A 19,454-nucleotide genomic window follows, 5' to 3' on the forward strand; every position below is an offset into this window, starting at 1 on the left:
CAGATGTTGGGACTCAACATGTTTTTATGAGGAGGCAACATGAAGATGATTTTCAGTTCACTCTGTAGCTAAAATAAAGAAATAAATACAAAATAAAGCACATCACATTTATTAAAATAATACTCTATTAAAAAATACTGCTCTGGGATTTTGTGGAAACCTACACAAGAGAAACGTTGTTCTACAATCAAGAAAGAAATTAATTAAACAAAACAATTAACATTTGTACAATTACTCTTAAATTACTCTATTCGCATAAAACTTGAATTTTATTACTCAGACCAAGAATACTTTACCACACCATCATCTGATTTGAATTTCATTATAATTGTGATGAGGGTGTTGCTCCATGTACTTCTTGATGTACCAGCAGGACACGCGAGCCTTCAGCTTCTCTTTCAGAACAAAGTCAATGGCGGCCTGTCAACAAAGATGCGTTACGTCATTCATCCCTTCATATTTCTCCATTATTTGAAACGGGAAACAGTTTGTCAGTGCTGCTGGGTGACCTTTGACAGCAGCGCGGCCACACCTTGACCCCTGCAAGACTCCGGGACAAAGGTGGACACGAGATCCACCTCATCTGGCGCTGTGAATCTGTAGATAAGTGTCGCACTCTCGTTGACTCCTGAGGTCAAAGTTTACATGACAACAAAAGGGCCATGAACAAAATGCAATAACTTGTTTGAATGAATGCTGCTTTCCATGCAAGCATTTTAATATTACCCGACATGGACTTATTCAAGAAAGTAAACATCAATTCGTTCATGAAAATCCGAAATTTTGACGGATGAAGTCCTTGCCGAACTATTAAATAATACGACAAGATTATGTTTTATAAAATGTATTCATATGTGACCCTCTGTATTTGTTTCACGCAAAGGCACATTAAATGACAGGATTCCAAACGACCGCTTGGTTGTGACTGACGCCGGGCGCGCGTACTCGACCTAACCGCTCAATGCAGCCTCGAAAGCGGCATCAGCACTTACCGGTTCTGCTGCACATGGAAGCGGTGAAGCGCTGGTTCTGTCGGTCGTGTTCCACCGTCAGTCCGCCGCTGGAAGCCAGCCTGTTGGCTGTCAGCCTTAGAGGTACGACTTCGGTGAGTGTGGATATAATTTTAAGCCACATTTTGTGGTCAAAAGTGGCCACCGGCTGGTATACTGTAAACGTGTATTTACATTTCGAGTCGCCGCTAGAGGGCGCCAAATGCCAGCAAACAAACACGATAAAACATTGCCCTGTATCCACTTCTACTTTATTTACTCTGTAGTCTAAAACTAAGTCCATCCAGAGAAAAATTAACCTTTCAGTTAATATCACTCACATTAACACTAATAAGAAATTAAATGAAGCCACCATGTTTTGAGAATATGGGAGAAACATTTGCAAACTCCACACAGGAAAATTCAAATCCAGAACTTCAGAACTGTGAGGCAGACCTGCTAAGCACAAGAAAGCCTTTCCAGAACGGCAAATGACTACATTTTGGTGTTGGTGGTGTCCTTCACTCCTGCTGCCATGACAGCAAAGAACAAGTTGGGGAAGAAGGAGCGAGCGTAGACCGCTGCTTTCGGCAGCGAGGGGGCCATAAGGACCTCCTTCCTCTTGTTGGACAAAGTCTTGGCCACCTCACTGGCTGCCTCACGTGGAGAAACGCCCAGCGGCTTCTTTGTGTACAAATCTGTGCAGAACAGCAAGACTGATAAAAACTGATAAAAACTCTGAGGGGTCGGGGGGCTTACATGACCAGAAAAACTTGGCCACCGCATTCTTCTGCTTCCCAGACGACGCTTGTGAGCTGATGAAGGTGAAGTTGATGGTGCTGACGGAGACGCCCGACTCCTCCACCTCGGAACGAAGGCAGTCGAAGAATGCCTGGACCGCATGCTTGGAGGCGGCATCTGCCAGGCGTGATTAGATCGGGCGGATAAGAAAGTGGATATCAAGAAAGTGGAAACCTCAACATCAACTCACAGGAGGTGCGGAAGGGCACGGCCAGTTTTGCCTGAATGCTGTTGACCAGCAGCAGGTGACCGCAGCGCCGGGACATCATGGAGGGCAGCACGCCTGGAACACACAAACCTCACAATCACATTTCTAAAATGTTTCTGTAAGATGTGTTTCCATGGATACCTTTAGCCAGTGTGACCGGGCCGAAGTAATTGTTGTCCATGAGTAGCTTGTCCACCTCCAGAGACAAAGTGTGTGCCGGAGCTTTGATCTTCATGCTGCTGTTGAGGATGAGCGCGTCCAGGCAGCCGTAGCATTCCAGGATCTCCGTTATAGCCTCGGGAAGCGATGTCGTGTCCCCAAAGTCCAGAAGCACCAATTTAGGAGGGAATGTCTGCCGACCAACGTGGTGGTCAAATGTGTGACCTGACCACCAGAGAAGATGGAGAAAAAAAAAACACCTAACCTGGGACTACCGAGGGAAATCCAATAAATGCTTTATGAAATGCTTTGAGCATTTATTCCATGTCATCGGTATAGTGCAAAAAACAACAACACTGCCCTCTACTCCTCACCGCGCTTGGGTCGGAGACTTTGAGTAAGTCATCCGACAGCTCCTGGAGTTTCTCCCAGTTTTTGCCACATAGAATCAACCTGGCGCCGTCCTTGTGGAAGATGCTGGCGCATTCTTTGGACCAACAAAAGAGGAATAAGTTGTAGTAGAAGACTCTTAACCTTCATCTTTCAATTTACCGTGTAAAACTAAATCAAGTCCCGAGTGGGTTATTACCTTTCCCGAGTGCAGACAAAGCGTCGCTGAGCAGCACCACCTTGTTGCGCACAGGGCTTTGGGACAGAAGGCCTGAAACCAGAGAGTAGATGTGCAACAATCCGGCTACCAGCACCACCACCACCACGCACGGAAGCAGCAGGGCTGTGGCGTTCCACCCGGGCTCTATCCCCATCCTCTTCAGGAATGTCTTAAAAATAGGAAAAGTGCTGTTTTGAATTCATTAAACTATTCTGGGTGACAACTTGGAATGAAAGAATGATATGGAGCAGTGGTTCCCAGCCTTTATTTTAGCACAACCTGGATTTATATAACTTATAAAAGATTCATTTTAATTCTGGTTAAACTGGTTAATTCTAGTGGAAGATTGTTGAATTGTTGGTTGTTGTTTTTTTTTTTATCACAGGCATACATTGGGAATCACGTATTGATATGGAAGCTACACGCTAACTGTTAGCTTCTGGCAATGAATCTTCTTCTGAGCTTGTCATGACATGGAAAGTGAAATCACGTCTCCACATCCTTTCCACAGGGATGTCATGTTTGTGGTGATGGAGATTAGATGGCTGATGTTACCCAAAGTGCACGTGCAACCAAATCTGCTGCATGGAAAAATTTTGACAATTTATCCAAAATAACATTTTCCAAATAATATCCGTGTTTGAACACCACAAACACAAGGCAGGGCTAACAATGGCCAATCTTAGCATCTTAGCACTGGTTTAGAAAAGCAGATTTGTTTGGGTGTGCAAATTGGGTAGCTACGTAGGTGAAGCACTCCAGAGCTTTCCTACCCAATCTTCGTCCACCTCTGTTACATTGGCATCCATTTTCCCCTAATAAGTTATATTCTGACAGGGCTGGAAAACAAAAAACACACAAAAAAAAAAATCCAACAACCTTTGACCTTTTAAGCATCACGTGTCCTTGAAACAAGAAGTCACTTATAGTAGAAGAAACAGATCAGCTGTTTGGAAGGTAGAACCGGAAGCGCATCAACTCGACTTTCATCCAAAAAGAACAAAAAACGATGGCTCACCTTGCGTGTGAGTGCGTGAGCGTGGAAACCCGGCCGGCGCGCTCACTTGAGCTCCTCCGTGACGATCTGCAATCCGCTCGCCCGCTGCAAACCTCCCGACGCTGTTGTTGTCTCGCTCTTTTAATAGCAGCACAGCAGCTGACGCTTTATTTCCAGACGTGTTATGTTCAGGGACCAGTCAGCGTCTCCACAGTGGCTGCTCAATCATTTTCAACACACAATTTACCGATATTTAGTGTTTTACCCAGTCCTAAACAATCTGAACAACATGAAATTATTTATCTGGTACGTGTCTTAAAATAATTTTTCCTCCGCGATGTAGTTTTGGTTTTTATGTGCTGCCACGTCCATCTCATATGTTATCACGCACAAAAACAGTAATCCCTAGTTTATCACGGATAATTGGTTCCAAAAACCACCCGCGATAAGTGAAATCTGCGAAGTACGGTCACCAACAAGAAGTACTGGGCAGGCTAACGACTGAGCAGAAAGATGCTAATTTGCAATAGTGCTAACACGCAAAAACGAAAAGCTAATGTAAACGAACATTTGGAGCAATACTACATTGTCCTAAAGGTTAGACATGTTTCCTCAATTTAGAAGTTTTATTTTGACTTTTAAATGTTTTTTAATTTGGAAAAAAAAAACGCGATGTAGTGAAGCCGCGATAAACGAAACGTGAAGTAGCGAGGGATCATTGTATAATCAAGCAAATCTGCCTTTAGCTTGGTTGCGTTGAATAGCTTTTATTTTGAAGTCGTGGACCCGAAGTCAGTCCCCTGTGCTTACCTGGTGGAGAGCTGATGGATGTGGAAGAGTTGATGTATTTGCTGCGGCCCCCCCTCCTTCTCCTCCGACCAGCCCCGCGAGCCAAACACCTGATGGCGTGGTGAAATGTCGGACTTTGAAGAATTCGAGAAGCAGCGGGAACCATCAAGGTAAACCGGGAAAAAAAACATTACAGTGTGTTGGAGGTTTCATTTTTAAGTACTGGTGGGGTCAAACTTTCATCTCCTAGAATAAATGTTTTCATTCAACCTTATGTTGAATTAATTAATTAGGCTAATGCAGAACAGAGGCTATCTCAAGATTTAGGCTAACGTTATTCTCTTAAATATTCTCTAATATTCCAAAGATTGGTTTAGGTGGAAAATGGATGAGTCAAAGTAGTCGAGCGAAAGTGAATGCTGTCAATGAGGCTACAGCGTTTATTGAACAATACAGGTATTAAAGGTCGGCCTCCAATAAATACACTTTCCTAAATAATGAGAAGTCATACCTTACAAAGGACTATTAAGGCCACTTATTTAAAGATTCAAATCAAATTTTATCCCAAAAAGTTTGGAACATTATGAGAATGTGTTTTTAAAGCGCAAGATTCAAATTTAATTCTATCTGAAAAAAAAAAAAAAGGGTGGCCCTGATACTCCTTTGAAATTCACATTTGTTTAGTTGCTCTAAATGCACATAAAACTTTTCTCCAGCATCTTCGAAACAACGAAAAAAGAAATTTGTTCCCACGGGCACCATTGTTTTTGCCGCAACTCTGAGATGAACTTTCTGTATTTGTCCGTTCAATCATGTCCGGACTGGTCGGACTCATCTTGCCCCAGCTCGGTTGCCGGATTAGTGTGAAGACTTGAGTGAAAACGCGCACTGGCCGCCAGAACCTCTCTTGGGGCGGCCTGGCATTGTTTGCTCTTACGTCACACCAAGAAAAAAAAAAAGAAAAATCCCAAAGAGACGTCAGCAGCTGCCACAAAACAAAGAGAAACAACCCAAGTGGCTCCAGAGACATCTGGTGCTTTATTGTCCGCCGGCTCCAAACCGAACCCCCCCACTCCCCCGGGGGCCGGGACCTGGCTGCTGCAATTTCTGCTGAATAAGTGTTATCAGAGAAAGGACAGACACGCTGTCTGTCTCTCAGCATGCTTCACCTTGCCCTAATCAACTGACAACCAACGGAAAACAAAAAGGCGAGTTCACCCTGGAATGAAAAATCGTATGCAGCAATTAGTTAAAACCGAGGTAGCTAATATAAAAATACACTCTAGATGGCGTCTTACTAAATAATTCCACAATGTCAACTATTGATTGAGAGCAACCAAAAACAGAGCGACGCAGTCGCTCAGAACATCCACGAACGTTGGTCCTCAAAATTTGGCGCGAGCTAGTGTGTATCCAGACTGAAGATAATCAAATTTGATCTAAGTGTTTTTTGTTTTTTTAATTATTATTTGGCTGGAAACTTTTTAAGGTGTGACCCTGTAAACTCAGAGCGAGATATTTCCGATGCTTAATGCTGCAAATCCAAAAATCCAAAAATGTTTTTTGTAGTTTGGAGGTGGGACCCTGTAAGCTCTGAGTGAGACATTTCCAACCTCCCAGTGGTTTCAAGACAACTTTCTGTGGTTGTGGCTTTTGATAGCCTTGGTCCTTGGATTTTGAACTGAGCTACTGTGTATTCTGATGAAAAGCACTTTTGTAGTATAAAAAAAAAAGTCAATAAATTACAACAATCATGATCAGGTGAAGTGTTTGCGGTCCAGTCAGTAGTTGCGGATGCTGAAGAATCCCACGCTGGTGGGCGACTCCTTCACCGTGACGGTGACCAGGTTGGCGGTGACGTCCGTGACAAACACGTGTTCTATCAGACTGCGGGTGGGTTTCCAGTCTTGGTTGTGGACCGCCGCCAGGCGCTCCCGGCCGGCATCCGACGAGTCTCGGTCGGAGTCGGAGCTGCTCTCGTCCTCGCCCGTGCTCATCTTGCCGTCTTTGGAGGCCGCTCTTTCCAGGTGGTTCTCCGATTTATGCTCATTTTTGTCCAGCTTCCCCCTGTAGGTCTGGATCTCCGTCAAGTCAGACTTGCGGGTTCCTCCCGGGGAAGCGGGACCCTGCGGGGTTTTGTACTCCGGGTTTTGGTTGCTTTTGCGGGCAGGGTGTGGGCTGTTTCTCAAAGCGGAACCTGGGCCAGAACCTGGTGATTTGTTGCCTTGCGTGACTTTGTTGAGAAGGTTGAGAGGCTGATTGGTGGTGGTGATGTTCTTTGCTGCTTGGGCCGCCATGGCTTTGGCATTGCTAATTCTCTGGAGCACGTGAGCCTTTTGGAGACTGGGGGAGTTGGTGCTACGCTGGGGTGATCCCGGTACGTGATGTTTGGACGCGTTCAAGGTGAAGGACTCCACCCCTCTGGGTTTGAACGGATCCAGCCTAGGGGTGGGCATTTTCCCTTCTGTGACGCTCCTGCCCGGGCTGGATTTCATCAGCGGGACGGGAGAAGGTGGGATAGGTCTGCCGGATCCGGGTGAGCTCAAGGAGTTTCTGGAGGTCCCCCCGTGGGCCGGGGAACCCCGGTTGAAGCCCATGAAGGCAAAGCTGGCCAGGTGAACCGGCTTCTTGATGGCGCCAGGAAGCTCGGAATCCTTCTTGAGGCTTTTCCGAAAGCCTTTGCTCAGAGATTTGCGACCGCGTTTTTTGGGCGGTTCCTGCTTGGCCACCACGATTTGCGCTTTCTTCTGGGGGACGGGATTGGGGTGGAGCTCTCGGGTCGGGATGCCGGCGCGCGCTCGCCGTTCTTCGTCCTCGTCGTCCGAGGAGGAGGAGGATGAGGAGGAGCATGAAGACGAGGAATCGGACGATGAGGATGAGGAACCCGAGGAAGAGCTGTTGGACTTTCCGGCCTCCGTAACATTCTTCTGAGAAACAGCATAACATTTCAAATGTGGCTCAACACCATCAAGAAAAGTCATTTATGTTGAACCTACGGGAATTTTTCGCGGTCGTCCTCTCGGCCTTTTACCGCGATTCCGTATGAGAAGCTCCTTCTCTTGTTCTCTGCGATACACAAATGTCAACATCTAACCATCATCCAGACTTTCCACGAACCAAAGAAACTCACTTTTTGTTGAAGGCCGCCAGAAGTCTGGGATCAAGAATGTTCTCTTGGGGCTCCCAGCTGTTGTGTCTGCAACAAACACCAGTTAATGTCGGATTTACAACAGCTTTGTGCGAAAAATTTAATCCACCCAATAAAATTTAGGAAAACATGACGAGGATTAACTAAGAGCGGTTGGGTTACTCTGAGGAACTTTGCAAAACAGGATAAAAGAAAAAAAAAAACGTTTCTGTTTATCAAACCAGAATAAATAACAATAACGACACGCCTCTTTGACACCGCCGGAACTTTCCACCATTTCCTCTTGTTGTTGTGTGTGAAAGGCTCCAATGCAGAATTGGGGGGTGGGGTGGGTTGAAGGTGGCTTGTGAGATTCTCAAGTCAACTTCAACACCCCCGATCACGCATCGCTCCCTTACACACAGCACAGTGAGCAGATGGAGGAAAACCTGCCTTGGAAGGCTCATGTCAAAGTGGCTGAAATGCAAAAAAAACCCAAATCTGAGTGAGGTAGGTTTGTTTTTTTAAAGCCAGCGGTCATTTTGCAAAGTTGAATCCATCCTATTGTGACTTTTTTAAGTTGCCAGAAAATGGATGTGGCACACAAACAAGTACAACATGTGGTAGAAGCCTGTTGAAGAAAGAGAAAAAGACCCCCAGACCAGCAGTCAGCCCACCCCCCACCCTTTCCACACACACACACGCACACACACAAAGGACGTGTGGGCCTAACAGAAGGCAGGCAGGCAGGCAGCAGTTTGCACCCAAAAAAGGCGGAGAGCAACGTAAATGGCCCAAAAAAAACATTAGAAATAAAAATCCCAATGGTTGCAATTGTTTAAATTTAAAATTCATGTGGGAAAAATACCTTGTGTGTTATAAAAAAAAATAATAATAATAATAATTCAAGAAAACAAACTGAATTTTTCAGTGTGTTATTGAAGTAGAATAAAACGAGGAGCTTGATTAAAGTCAAAATGTAATTTCTTTTTAAATGCAGACTTAGTTTATACATACAAAAAAATTACTTTCCCGTGATAGCTGTTATGGTAAAAAATTACATTACACTGGTTTCATTACACAGTAATAACGATTAAAAATGTGATGTGGAATGAAACAAGTAACTTGATTCAAGGCGATTTTACAGTAGCGTGATTAATTATATAACATGATTAATATGGCTACTGGAGGAAGATATCTTTTTTTCCAAGTAGAAGTCAAGTTTGTCTTGTTTTATTCCACTTAGTAACGTTTTAATTTGGGAGAAGAGGAGTACAACCTTTTTAGGAACTGATGGCATTTTTGTTATTTTTTAAGTTTGCCGTTAATTCCATTAACGTAGGTAGTTTATTACACTTTACATTTATAAACATCAGCGTGTTTAACCAAAGTGGAACAAAACATCCACTGTACAGTAGCTTGTTCAACCTGATGAATTAAATGTAAACACGCGCTTTATAGTTCATGAGGTTAAAAAAGACAAAAATTATAGTATAAAATAACACAATTGCTTCACTTTTTATACCCCCCGTGCGTGTTTTAAACGGAATTAAACACGAATATTGAGTAAAGGCAAACCTGATGATTGACAGGCGAACAAAAGACGCAAGTGGGCAAAAAGCAGAACTAGCATCCAAGACAAAAACGCACGAGTGTCCCAATTACAAGTATTTGATAGAGGGGAAAAAATGGCCGAAATGTAAAGGTTTTTGTTTTCCTGTCCATTGTTTTGGGTCTTCCTGACTTACTTGGACGACCACCCTCGCCACTTGACCAGAAACTCCAACTTTCCCTGCACACAAAGAAGTGCCAAGAGATTCTGAGTGTGGAGCCCAAGTGAAGGCAAAATCAACAGAATTCGATTTTAGGAAGCCTTTGCGCCTTGGCTAACCTTTCGCAGTCTTTTGTTGAGGATGCATTCGGCGTCGAAAACCTGCTCGCCGACGGCGCTCAGCTCCTCCATGGTGGACCCGTACGATCACAATAACAATCCCTGCAAAAGCAACACCGCTGAGTCCGACGCAGGAAATAAAACGCCCAACCAAAGGAAATTGCTATGGCGCACTTCACAATAAAAGCTTTTCCTGACGTATCATGAACTGGCTTTCACGTTACAAACAAAGATCTACAGGACTGTCTCAGAAAATTTGAATATTGTGATAAAGTTCTTTATTTTCAGTAATGCAATTAAAAAAAAAAGTCATTTTGGTGAGGTGTTATGGATGCCCAGGATGCTTCAATAGTGGCCTTTAGCTCATTTGCATTGTTGGGTCTGGTGTCTTTCAGCTTCTTCTTCACAATACCCCACAAACTCTCTATGGGGTTCAGGTCAGGAGAATTGGCAGGCCATTCGAGGACAATAATGCCATAATCAGGACACCATTTACTGGTGGTTCTGGCACTGTGGGCAGGTGCCAGATCATGCTGGAAAATGAAAATCATCATTTCCATAGAGCTCTTCAGCAGACGGAAGCATGTAGTGCGCTACAATTTACTCTGGACTTGATGAAACACAGTGGACCAACACCAGCAGCTGACATGGCTCCCCAAACCATTGCTTAGTGTGGTAACTTCACACTTGATTTCAAGCAACTTGGACTTTGCTCCTCTCCAGCCTTTCTCCAGACTCTGGCGCCTTGACTTCCAAATGAAATTCAAAACTTTGGACCACTCTGCAACTGTCCAGTGCTTCTTTTCCACAGTCCAAGTCAGATGCTTCTTCCGTTGTCTTGAGTTCAGAAGTGGCTTGACCATGGGAATACGGCTATTGTAGCCCATTTCCCGGACACGCCTGTGAACAGTAGCTTTTGATACCTGGCCACCAGCTTCAGTCCACTGTCTTTAAAGCTCCCCCAAATTCTGGAAGCGACTCTTCTTCACAATGCTGTTAAGGGTGTGGTCATCTCTCTTGGTTGTGCAACGTTTCCTGCCACATTTCCCCCTTCCAACAGACTTTTTGTGGATGTGCTTTGAAACTGCACTCTGTGAACAGCTTGCTCTTTGAGAAATTTCTCTTTGTGTCTTACCCTCCTGATGGAGGGTGTCAATGATAGTCCTCTGGACAGCAGTCAGATCAGCAGTCTTGCCCATGCCTGTGATTTAGTTTACTGAACCAAGCTGAGTGTTTTTCAAGGCTCAGGAAACCCTTGCAGGTGTTCTGAGTTAATTAGACGATTCAAGTGATTAGTTGAATACCTTACTAGTATACTTTTTCATGATATTTTAATATTATATTCTTAAGCTATATGCAATAATCAGCAATATTAAAATAATAAAAGGCTTTTAATATTTCAGTTGATTTGTAATGAATCCAGAATGTATGACATTTTTGTTTTTTTAATTGCATTACAAAAAATAAAGAACTTTATCACAATATTCTAATTTTCTGAGACAGTCCTGTATATTATGTCACATTTTACATATTCATTATTGCAAACTGTACATATTATATAATTGCACAATATAAACACCGTTCACAAATATTTTTTTGTCATCAATTAAATTTCTTTTTTGCACTTCAGTTAAAATTTATACCCACATTTAAAAGCATTTTGGAACCCTAACTCTTAAAACCCCACCGATCTCTTTAAACCCTACTTCGAATTCCTAAACCTTGCTTTAAATCATACTTTTCAACCAAACCTATTTTGTTGAAACCCTAACCATAACCTCGAAACCCTAGACCTCATTTGAAACCCAGCTTTCAAACCTTACCTTTTCTGGAAACTGTTTGGCTTGAAATTGACACTTGCTTTAAACAACAAATTTCAAATAATTGGCATTCTCATTTGTTTTGAAAATGTCCACCGGAAGCACCACGCTATTACTTTAGCTTGCTGCTAGCAGATGGCTCGAGAGGCGGGCGAACTGAAGCAGCCAGCCTGCAGCCACCATCCTCGGGAGCAAGTGAGAGTGGAGCAACAAAAAGTTTCTCGTTCCGTTTAACACAATTTATTAAATTACTCATTCGTTCAGCACATATATACACTCCCACATATACAACAAAACACTCAATTAATGACGTTTTTTCTCAAAATGAAGTTTGTTCAGTCATTTCTGCAGGATTGGTCAGTTCTGCAGATCTGAAACAAATAAAAAGTCATTGACTCATTTTCTACAACTTTCAAAAATAAAACAAACCATTGACCTTAATATTTTCCTTCGCACCTTTTGTGTCGTCTGTCAATGAACATTCTGTGTGCCACAACCGAGACAAAAACGATGAGAAGAAATCCAGCCATCGCAGCCAAACCGGTGAACACCTTCCCAACCATGTTTACACGTTTGCCACCTTCTAAAAAAAACAAAAAACAGATAATGAGTGAAAATGAAATAATAAACAATTCTGCAATTGTTTTATTGTTTCAATAAATTTCATATAATAGCTTTGAAACTATAACCACACCTTGAAACCCTATTTAGAAATCCCAACCCTTGTTTGAAATCGTTGCCCTCGCCTTTAAAATACTAATTTGAAACCCCAACTTGTGCTTAAAACCCTCGAAGCGCAATGCAAAGCAACCCGGACGTGTAGCGATGGCGGCGGTTGGCCTCTGACCTATGTCCGGGCCGGTGTGGTTGAGCAGCATTTCCTTGGTGGCATCCAGGTGGCCGTCGTTGACCTCGGGTCGGATGCCCAAAATGTGGCACATGAGCGGGTAGATGTGGACTGTCTCGAAGGGGCCCACTTTCAGGCCCTTGCGGAACGCTGGCCCCGCCGCCCTGAAGAAAGCCTTCATGTCCATCTCGTGGTTGTCGAAGCCGTGCTCGCCCTTGTTGAACTGCACCGGGAAGTACTGAGCGCCCCAAAACGTCGTAAACATCAATGTGTGAAATGATACAACAAAAGAAGACGCTCTTCATCTGCTAAATTTCACAAACGGTGGCACCCAGAGACAGTGTTTATGTAGTGCTCATTCCTTGCCAGCAGAGGAAGCTACTGGATAAGTCAACACGTGCAGACTGAGCACTCACATTTTCAAAACATAAACGGTTGAAACTCGACTTTAGGTTTGCCTCGTGTCTTTGTTGATCTCGTCACATCTTATCGGAGCTGTTTCGCTATCTGTGTCCTGTGGGTACTAGTATCGCAAAGTACATTTGTGAGTGGCCGTAAAATGATGTTGATGCTCATGTGGAAGATGTTTGTGATATTTTTGTACGCACCCCATTGATGACATAACCCGCATCGGCCAGCAGAATTATGGGGAGGATTCTGTCGTTGTTGGCGAAATGGAGCCGTTCGGGCATCTCCTCCTTCTTGTAGACGTGGAGGTGCGGGTGCGCCCCCTTCAGGGCCTGGTACACCTTCTCCAGCTTACCCGGCTTGGGCAGCAGCATCCCCGAAGGCCCAAAGTCCACCAGGTGGAAGGACACATCCCGGAAGGAGAACCCCGGAATCTTGGAAAGCGTGATTTCCTCCACCAGTCCGTTCCGGTACACGGTGGTCATTCCGTGGTCGGAGGTGATGATGATGTTCAATACGTGGCCCAGTCCGTGGTTCTCCGCCGATTGCCGGATGTAGCCCACGGTCCGGTCCACCTGCCGGACCATGACCCGTCGCTGAGGCGAGTCCGGGCCGTAGCGGTGACCGGTGCCGTCCGGCTCGCCAAAGTACAGCGACACAAAGTCCAGATCTTGGTCACGGAACCAGCCCATCACCTTGTCGGCATTCTGGCGCCAAGCCGTCTCGTTCTTGTAGTTGTAGAGGAGTGGTTCGACCTCACGCACCATAGCCGTCTGGCCCCGGTAGCTGGACGCCGTGCCGGGGAAGTGAAGAGAACCCGACTTGAGGCCCTGCCAAAGCACGGAGACAAGTTTGGACACGCGAAGCCACAGCAGAAGCTTTCCAGCTGCGTCCCAGCTCTGGTCTTGCCAAAACAATTTAGCGGATGAAACGGACCTGGTTCTGCGCCGTGATCCAGATGGGCAGCGTGCCGTTGTCCCACCACTCGTTGACAAACTGCGTCTGGTAGTACGGCTTCTTCTCCGTGCTGCTGGTGTTGAACCACATGTTGTGGATCACACCATGGTTCTCGATGTAGCGACCTGGCCGCCGGGAAAATCGCAGATTAGAGTTTCATGGTGGCCTAAGTGTTTGGTTGAGCAGCGGCTTACCGGTGAGGAGCGTGAAGTGCGTCGGACTGGTGATGGTGAGATACGGCGGCGTCACGTATTCGGCCTTGATGCCGTCACGGGCCATGCGGTCCAAGTTTGGCGTGTCCACGTCGCGGTCGTAATCCCAGCGGAATCCGTCGAAGGACACCAGCAGGACCTTCTGCCTGGGGGGTCCGGCTGGGGCTCCCAGACTACACGAGGCCCCCCACAGGAACCACACGGCGACTGTCCACAGCATGCTTCCGAAAGTTTGCGCTGTTGCGGCTCGGGCAGGCTTTTGCAAAGTGTCAGACCTTCTGTTTGCGGACAAAGTTTGTGGTTTTATCTTATCAGTAGCCTTTATCGCAATTTTTATGCTGAGGTTCATGGCCTCTTGAGTCCCGCTCGTTGAAGGCCGTTAATCTCCACTGACGTGCGCAGTTTTTATCTTGTAGCTTGAAACCCTAAACAATACTTTGAAACTTAAGACTTCTTTGAAACCTCACTCAAATCCCCACTTTGAAAGTGTTTTGAAACTTGCATCCTGAACGTCTTAATTTGAAAGCCTTCACGCTTTCATGACAAAACCAACTCCACGTGGAGCCCTATCCTGACTTGAAACCATACTATTCACCTTGAGTGGCCAAACACGATTCATCTGGCTATCCCGACAGGCCAGCGGGAAGTCGCCGTGAGAACCTAATATCGGAATTAATTTCAATAAGTCTAATGTGTACCTTGTCCCGGGGTTCTTGTTAAAAGATCATTTTGCCTGGATGGGACGATGGGCATGAGAGATAAAAAAAAAAAAGGAAAAAAAACCTGAAGGGGCGTGTGAAGGGGCCGCGACATGATCCATCATCTCATGGCGATGTGATGTTATGAGCTGTTGAAAAAGTGTCCTTTTATTGTGCGCGTCCTTGGCTGCGCTTCAAGGGAATTGTCTAATCTTTATGGAGATAAGGGCAAACATTCATCAGCTTTCATTTGCCTCATTCATATTCATTCCGGCGCGCTCGTATGAACGCTCGCTTACCAACTTGCCTCGGACGCACGCACTCAGCAAGACTCCCTTTTTTTTTTTTTTTTTCCTCGAGGGTGGACTGCTGACTCTCACTTCTCCGCCTTGAGAACTTCAAGTGCTCAATTGGAGTGGCCAGAGTAAACTTGATCTGAACTCGCAGAAAGCACCCGCCTGGGGTTTGCCTCAAGCGCCCCCTGCTGGTTGCCTGTGAGAACATTTGAAAAAAAACAGAGAATCAGCAAATCCATCGTCAAACTTTTGTTCCAAAACTTTTGTGGCTCATTAGCAAATTAGAAAATGATGTTGCCCGCTTTTTGGCGCTCCCTCCTTTTAATAATGAGTCCAAACTAACTATTGATGGCGGCTTTTCGTGTTGGGTGCTGTGCACACGACTTCATTGGCGTTGGCGAGCGCGCGCGAGCCAGCGAGCGAGTGAGCGAGCTTGCGCGGAGGCGCAGCAGAGGTTGAGGGCGTGAGTAGGCGCCAGCAGCTCGGTCGAGGAGGTCCGCTCGGGGACGGCTTCCAGAGCGCGTGGGCCCTTCGGCCATGGCGTTCCCTCTCGCGCGCTTTTTTAGCCTGTCTGTCCATATTCCCTTCTTTCTCGGCGCCGTGGGGCTCAGCTAATTGATTTCTTTCATTTACTTGAGAAAGACGCACGGCGGGCGTTATTTTTTTTCCAGGCCACTGTTAATTAAACGTTGGGTCTTTAGGTGTGATATGAAATTCGTTTGGCTTCTCTGATCTTCTCCTCCTCTGACAATTCATTACCATTTGCCTTTTTTATTTTGTGGCTCTGCGCTGACATTTCGCTTGTCTTGAAGAGCGTTGAAAGCGCTCGTGAAGTGCACCGTGCACGGGCTGCTTCACTTGAGATAATAGCTCGCCTGCGGAGCTCCCGTCAGCGGCACAATGACAAACAACGGCACTTTTTCCAGCTTCTTCGCTCGTCTTTCTTTTTACGCTTTCTGGTCGGGTAACGGCCATTGATGCAAACGGTGGTCCAAGGAAAGCCCCGCCTCCTGAAATGAATGTTAATATACACCTGCTTTTTTGTCCCTTCGGAATGAAATTAGAGAAGTTGGAGACTTTCTTCTCATCATGCCTGCATGTGTCATGGCATGATCCTTCCATGTGACTAATTAAAAAAAAAAGGAATAGTAGAAATTCCGGCCTCCCGTTCTGTTGCTCAGTTTGTCTGTTTTTGTTTGTTTTTAAAGCTGCGGCGTGTCAGCTTGGATGTTGACTGGTATTAATAACAGCAGGGCGTCAGGCGCGTGGCCCTAATAATAGCCTCCCGCCTCCTCTTGCTGCTGACTCACTCTCCTCCTCCTCCTCGTCCTCCTCTTCTCTCGGAGATCTTCCTCTTCTTTTCCATGTCAACATCATCCACCGCCTCCTGCTTTGTGCCACCTCCCGAATCTCACCTGCTTTCCCCTTTGGCTTCCCGCCTTTTTGTGCCTCCACCTGACTCCTCCTATTGATTCTCACAAAATCTGGTGCTAGTGATGAGTTTGGAGGAGGAAGATGAGAAGGAAGCTAGGAGGATTTGCGCCTGCAGGGGGCGCTGGTGTTCAGCTTGACAGTGATCTTGAGAAGCGCCAGGTGGGAAAGGAAGAACTCAACTTGATCCTAAACGAGGGAGAGCAATATTGTGGCGTGTCAACTGGTTTGGAAACTTTCAGGCGCTTCAGTCTTTAACGTTCGGACACGGCGAGAATTTTCATTTCGATTCTCATGTGAAAGCAATCAGCTGAAACGCCGCCCTTCCCCCTCCCGGAGTTTGTTAATTGCGGTGAAATGAAGAGAGCCGGGACTCACGGTTTCCCTCTCCATGGAAACACCTTTGCCGCCTTTGTTGGGAAATTAAGTGGCGAGTGATAACGGGCCTTGGATGAGTAACAAATACTGAGCGGTGTGGGAGGTGGGGGAGGGGTGCGGGGGTCTATTTACCTCATTTGCAGCCATTATACTAAATGGAGTGTGGAGGCGGCTCATTTGGGGTGGCTAGTGCGAGTTAAATGAGCTGCCGCCCCGGGTAGCACTCGACTCCCGCTGCCCGGTCCACATTCCAACACTGGAGTCCACATGCATGAGTCAGTTTTCTGGCCAGGCATATTTCAGGGGGGGTCAGTACCCCCGTGACCCCCTTCTAGCTCTGCCAGTGGTGGTCTCCTTGCGAACATTTTGCTCCACTTAAGAGTGTTCTGGTCCACTTTGGGTGTATTCTAGTACACTCTGAGCTCATTCCAATCCACTTTGGAATCTTCTGCTCTGCTTAAGCGTGTTCTTGTCCTCTTTGTGATTCAGTTGAAGAACATCCAAGTCCACTTTTTCTAACATTCTGGTTCCATCTCAGGTCATCCTGCACCTCTTGGGAATATTCGAGATCACCTTGGTGAGATTCCTTACCTTTCGAACGGACACAATATTGGCATTCTTCCAGCTAATTTGAATGAGCTTCTATTGTTATATCTCAACACCTTTGCCCTTCCTGTTTTTTTGGATGGTCTTTGGTCATGTCAAGTTATCACATGCCTGAGCAAGGTGGCGACATTGAGAGCTCCTCATCTTCCTCATCTTCATCTAAAGGCGGCCCCCCCTCCAGCCCCCGACACGGCCTTTCATTCTAATCTGACGCTGATGATATTTGTCCAGGACGACCTCTGCTTGCACAGCGTAATTACCCCGCGCCTCTCTATCAGTGCACCTATCGGAAATCAATGCGCCATAAGGAGGCGCCGTCCATGCTTATTATGAAGTGCGGCTCCCTCGCTCATTGTCCATGACATCGCGACGGAGGCGCACGGTCCATGCCGGAGCGCCGTCTTCGCGAGACTTTGCTTTGGTTTGGATGACGTTAGTGCAAACCAAATGACAAGAATGGGGAGATCACAATGTTCTGAAGTGTACCAACCATAAGTGTAACCCTTGTTTGATTGAAGCCGTCATTTGAAAGGTAAAGCTGGGCTTGAAACCTTAATTTGGGTTCTTCTTAGAAGGACGGTGAGGACAGAGGAGGTGATCAATATGTTTGTGCTCGATACAGGAAGTCAAACGGTCCCCCGGGTCCTCGGGGGTCGGATGGGGGGGCGGGGCTCAAGATAACATTTGAGGCAATGGTTTCAAATGAAGCGTTTCAGATTCCTGTTTAAAACCTGGGTTAGGGTCTCCAATAAGGGGCTGAGTTTGGATTTCAAATAAGAATCATGGTACCAAATGAGGCTTTGGCGACAACCTGACCACCCCTCCGTGTTTTTCTGCTTCCCTCCAGAGTCAGCTGCTCCATATTAATGGCGACTTTGCCTCACCTCCAGCACGCTGTCGGGGTCATCGCCCCCGGGTGGCCGCCCGGCACATTGCCGCACCCCCCACGGACCTCCTCTGAACTGTCTCTATCCCTCCTCGGCACCCGCGGCCTCGCTCAAGGTCAGTAGCGTCCTCTTCACAATCTTGCTAAACAATGAATTGGGCCGTTGATGGCAGGAAAACCTTGACAGTCTTGAAAGCCTCACCCTGTCTTAAAACCCAAATTCAAAACGCCCCCTTGAGGAAATGATGAGTATTGTTTTTGTTGGCTAAGCCGCAAGCCAAGTCAATTTGTCTTTAATTAGCGTCGGACTGGTTTGAATGGATTGAAAATTGCAGCCTGAAAGCGTTAGCGCTCGCTTCACACAAATCCCGGGGAAGCTTTAATCGCCAAATGATTATTTTAAAAATAAATAATTAATAAATAAATCTTACACGAAGGAAACCTCTCACACAAAAGTTTCATTTCCGGAATAATTACGGTTGAAACATCTCAGTGAAGGTCGAGAAAAAATTGTAATTATGCTGAATAAATAGGCGAATATTTCCATGTTTTGTTGAGCGAGCGCCGGGTGGGATCAGTCAAGGTTAGCGTGCCGCAAATGTGTGCATGTGCGTCTGATTTTCCATCCAGAGTTTGTCCACGTAAACTTGGCCTACCTTGAGCTCACGGCAGTCATGATCTTACTAACATCCCGGTTACTGTTTCCATAGTTACACTTTCTATTTGTCGTTGCGCCTGAGACTTGTCAACTTTGTAGCGGGCAAATAGCGGCCAAAGTGGAAAACTACAAATCAGTGCACCTTTGGACATTTTTCGTCTGGAAATGTTGAATGACTTTCAAAACCTTAGAAACTTCAATGTCCTAAAAAATTCCTAACTTCCTAATATTTTCCTCCAAACTCTTGATTGGCCTGAATGGTGTCCTAAAATGACCTTCGTAATCTTCTAAGAAGTCTTAAATTGTCTTAATCATGTCCCCCAAAAATCTCAGCTGGTCTTAATAATGTCCTAAAATGTTTGAATTTGCCTTAATAATATCCCCGTAATCAGTCCAGATAACAGGAGAGAGCGTGACCAAAGAGCTCCTTGAGTCACGCTGGGATTTGTGTGACTTTGAAGACAAAGGACACATATCAAATATTCCCCGGTTCTCCTCTGACTCCCGGGCATCCCGCTGCGCCCCCTTGAGGTCAATATTGGCATGGGGAAAACGCAGCGCCTCTCTGGGGTTCGGTCTAATTCCTCAAATGTGCAGCTCGCAAAAATGTGGACACAAAGGCCGGTGTCCGAGGGCAAACGTGTCCTGCGGCGCCAAATGCTTTTTTAAGCACCGGCAGAAATTTG

The 19,454-nt window shown here is 45.9% G+C and overlaps 4 protein-coding genes across 9 annotated transcripts; all 4 read right to left on the reverse strand.

The window, feature by feature from the left end:
* Positions 1 to 93: 93 nt before the first annotated feature.
* Positions 94 to 1,221, reverse strand: LOC125983626 (protein NATD1). Its single transcript, XM_049745014.1, has 3 exons — positions 993 to 1,221; positions 510 to 628; positions 94 to 420 (listed from the first exon to the last, which is right to left on the reverse strand). The coding sequence occupies exons 1-3, from the start codon at positions 1,132 to 1,134 to the stop codon at positions 304 to 306; spliced, it is 378 nt and encodes a 125-aa protein (XP_049600971.1). The 5' UTR covers positions 1,135 to 1,221; the 3' UTR covers positions 94 to 303.
* Positions 1,222 to 1,239: 18 nt separating this feature from the next.
* LOC125983615 (dehydrogenase/reductase SDR family member 7C-B) lies at positions 1,240 to 4,717 on the reverse strand. 5 transcript variants are annotated; one of them, XM_049744997.2, is made up of 9 exons: positions 4,575 to 4,716; positions 3,786 to 3,981; positions 3,541 to 3,606; positions 2,747 to 2,936; positions 2,532 to 2,644; positions 2,140 to 2,350; positions 1,981 to 2,088; positions 1,749 to 1,907; positions 1,240 to 1,705 (listed from the first exon to the last, which is right to left on the reverse strand). In XM_049744997.2, the coding sequence occupies exons 3-9, from the start codon at positions 3,574 to 3,576 to the stop codon at positions 1,485 to 1,487; spliced, it is 1,038 nt and encodes a 345-aa protein (XP_049600954.1). In that variant the 5' UTR covers positions 3,577 to 3,606; positions 3,786 to 3,981; positions 4,575 to 4,716; the 3' UTR covers positions 1,240 to 1,484. The 5 variants fall into 5 exon arrangements, with proteins under 5 accessions (XP_049600954.1, XP_049600955.1, XP_049600956.1 ...); XM_049744998.2 differs by having other exon boundaries at positions 1,981 to 2,073; positions 4,575 to 4,715; XM_049744999.2 differs by having other exon boundaries at positions 1,240 to 1,687; positions 4,575 to 4,714.
* A 244-nt stretch (positions 4,718 to 4,961) lies between these two features.
* cbx2 (chromobox homolog 2 (Drosophila Pc class)) lies at positions 4,962 to 9,715 on the reverse strand. Of its 2 annotated transcripts, none has more exons than XM_049744992.2 (5): positions 9,572 to 9,715; positions 9,429 to 9,472; positions 7,684 to 7,749; positions 7,550 to 7,619; positions 4,962 to 7,477 (listed from the first exon to the last, which is right to left on the reverse strand). In XM_049744992.2, exons 1-5 carry the CDS (start codon positions 9,641 to 9,643, stop codon positions 6,335 to 6,337), a joined length of 1,395 nt encoding a protein of 464 aa, XP_049600949.1. In that variant the 5' UTR covers positions 9,644 to 9,715; the 3' UTR covers positions 4,962 to 6,334. The 2 variants fall into 2 exon arrangements, with proteins under 2 accessions (XP_049600949.1, XP_049600948.1); XM_049744991.2 differs by having other exon boundaries at positions 4,962 to 7,480.
* Positions 9,716 to 11,620: 1,905 nt separating this feature from the next.
* Positions 11,621 to 14,977, reverse strand: LOC125983611 (ectonucleotide pyrophosphatase/phosphodiesterase family member 7-like). Its single transcript, XM_049744990.2, has 6 exons — positions 13,798 to 14,977; positions 13,583 to 13,728; positions 12,847 to 13,476; positions 12,239 to 12,476; positions 11,848 to 11,974; positions 11,621 to 11,762 (listed from the first exon to the last, which is right to left on the reverse strand). The coding sequence occupies exons 1-6, from the start codon at positions 14,162 to 14,164 to the stop codon at positions 11,711 to 11,713; spliced, it is 1,560 nt and encodes a 519-aa protein (XP_049600947.1). The 5' UTR covers positions 14,165 to 14,977; the 3' UTR covers positions 11,621 to 11,710.
* Positions 14,978 to 19,454: the final 4,477 nt, after the last annotated feature.

The sequence above is a fragment of the Syngnathus scovelli genome, chromosome 16 (genome assembly GCF_024217435.2).
Source record: "Syngnathus scovelli strain Florida chromosome 16, RoL_Ssco_1.2, whole genome shotgun sequence".
NCBI lineage: Eukaryota > Metazoa > Chordata > Actinopteri > Syngnathiformes > Syngnathidae > Syngnathus > Syngnathus scovelli.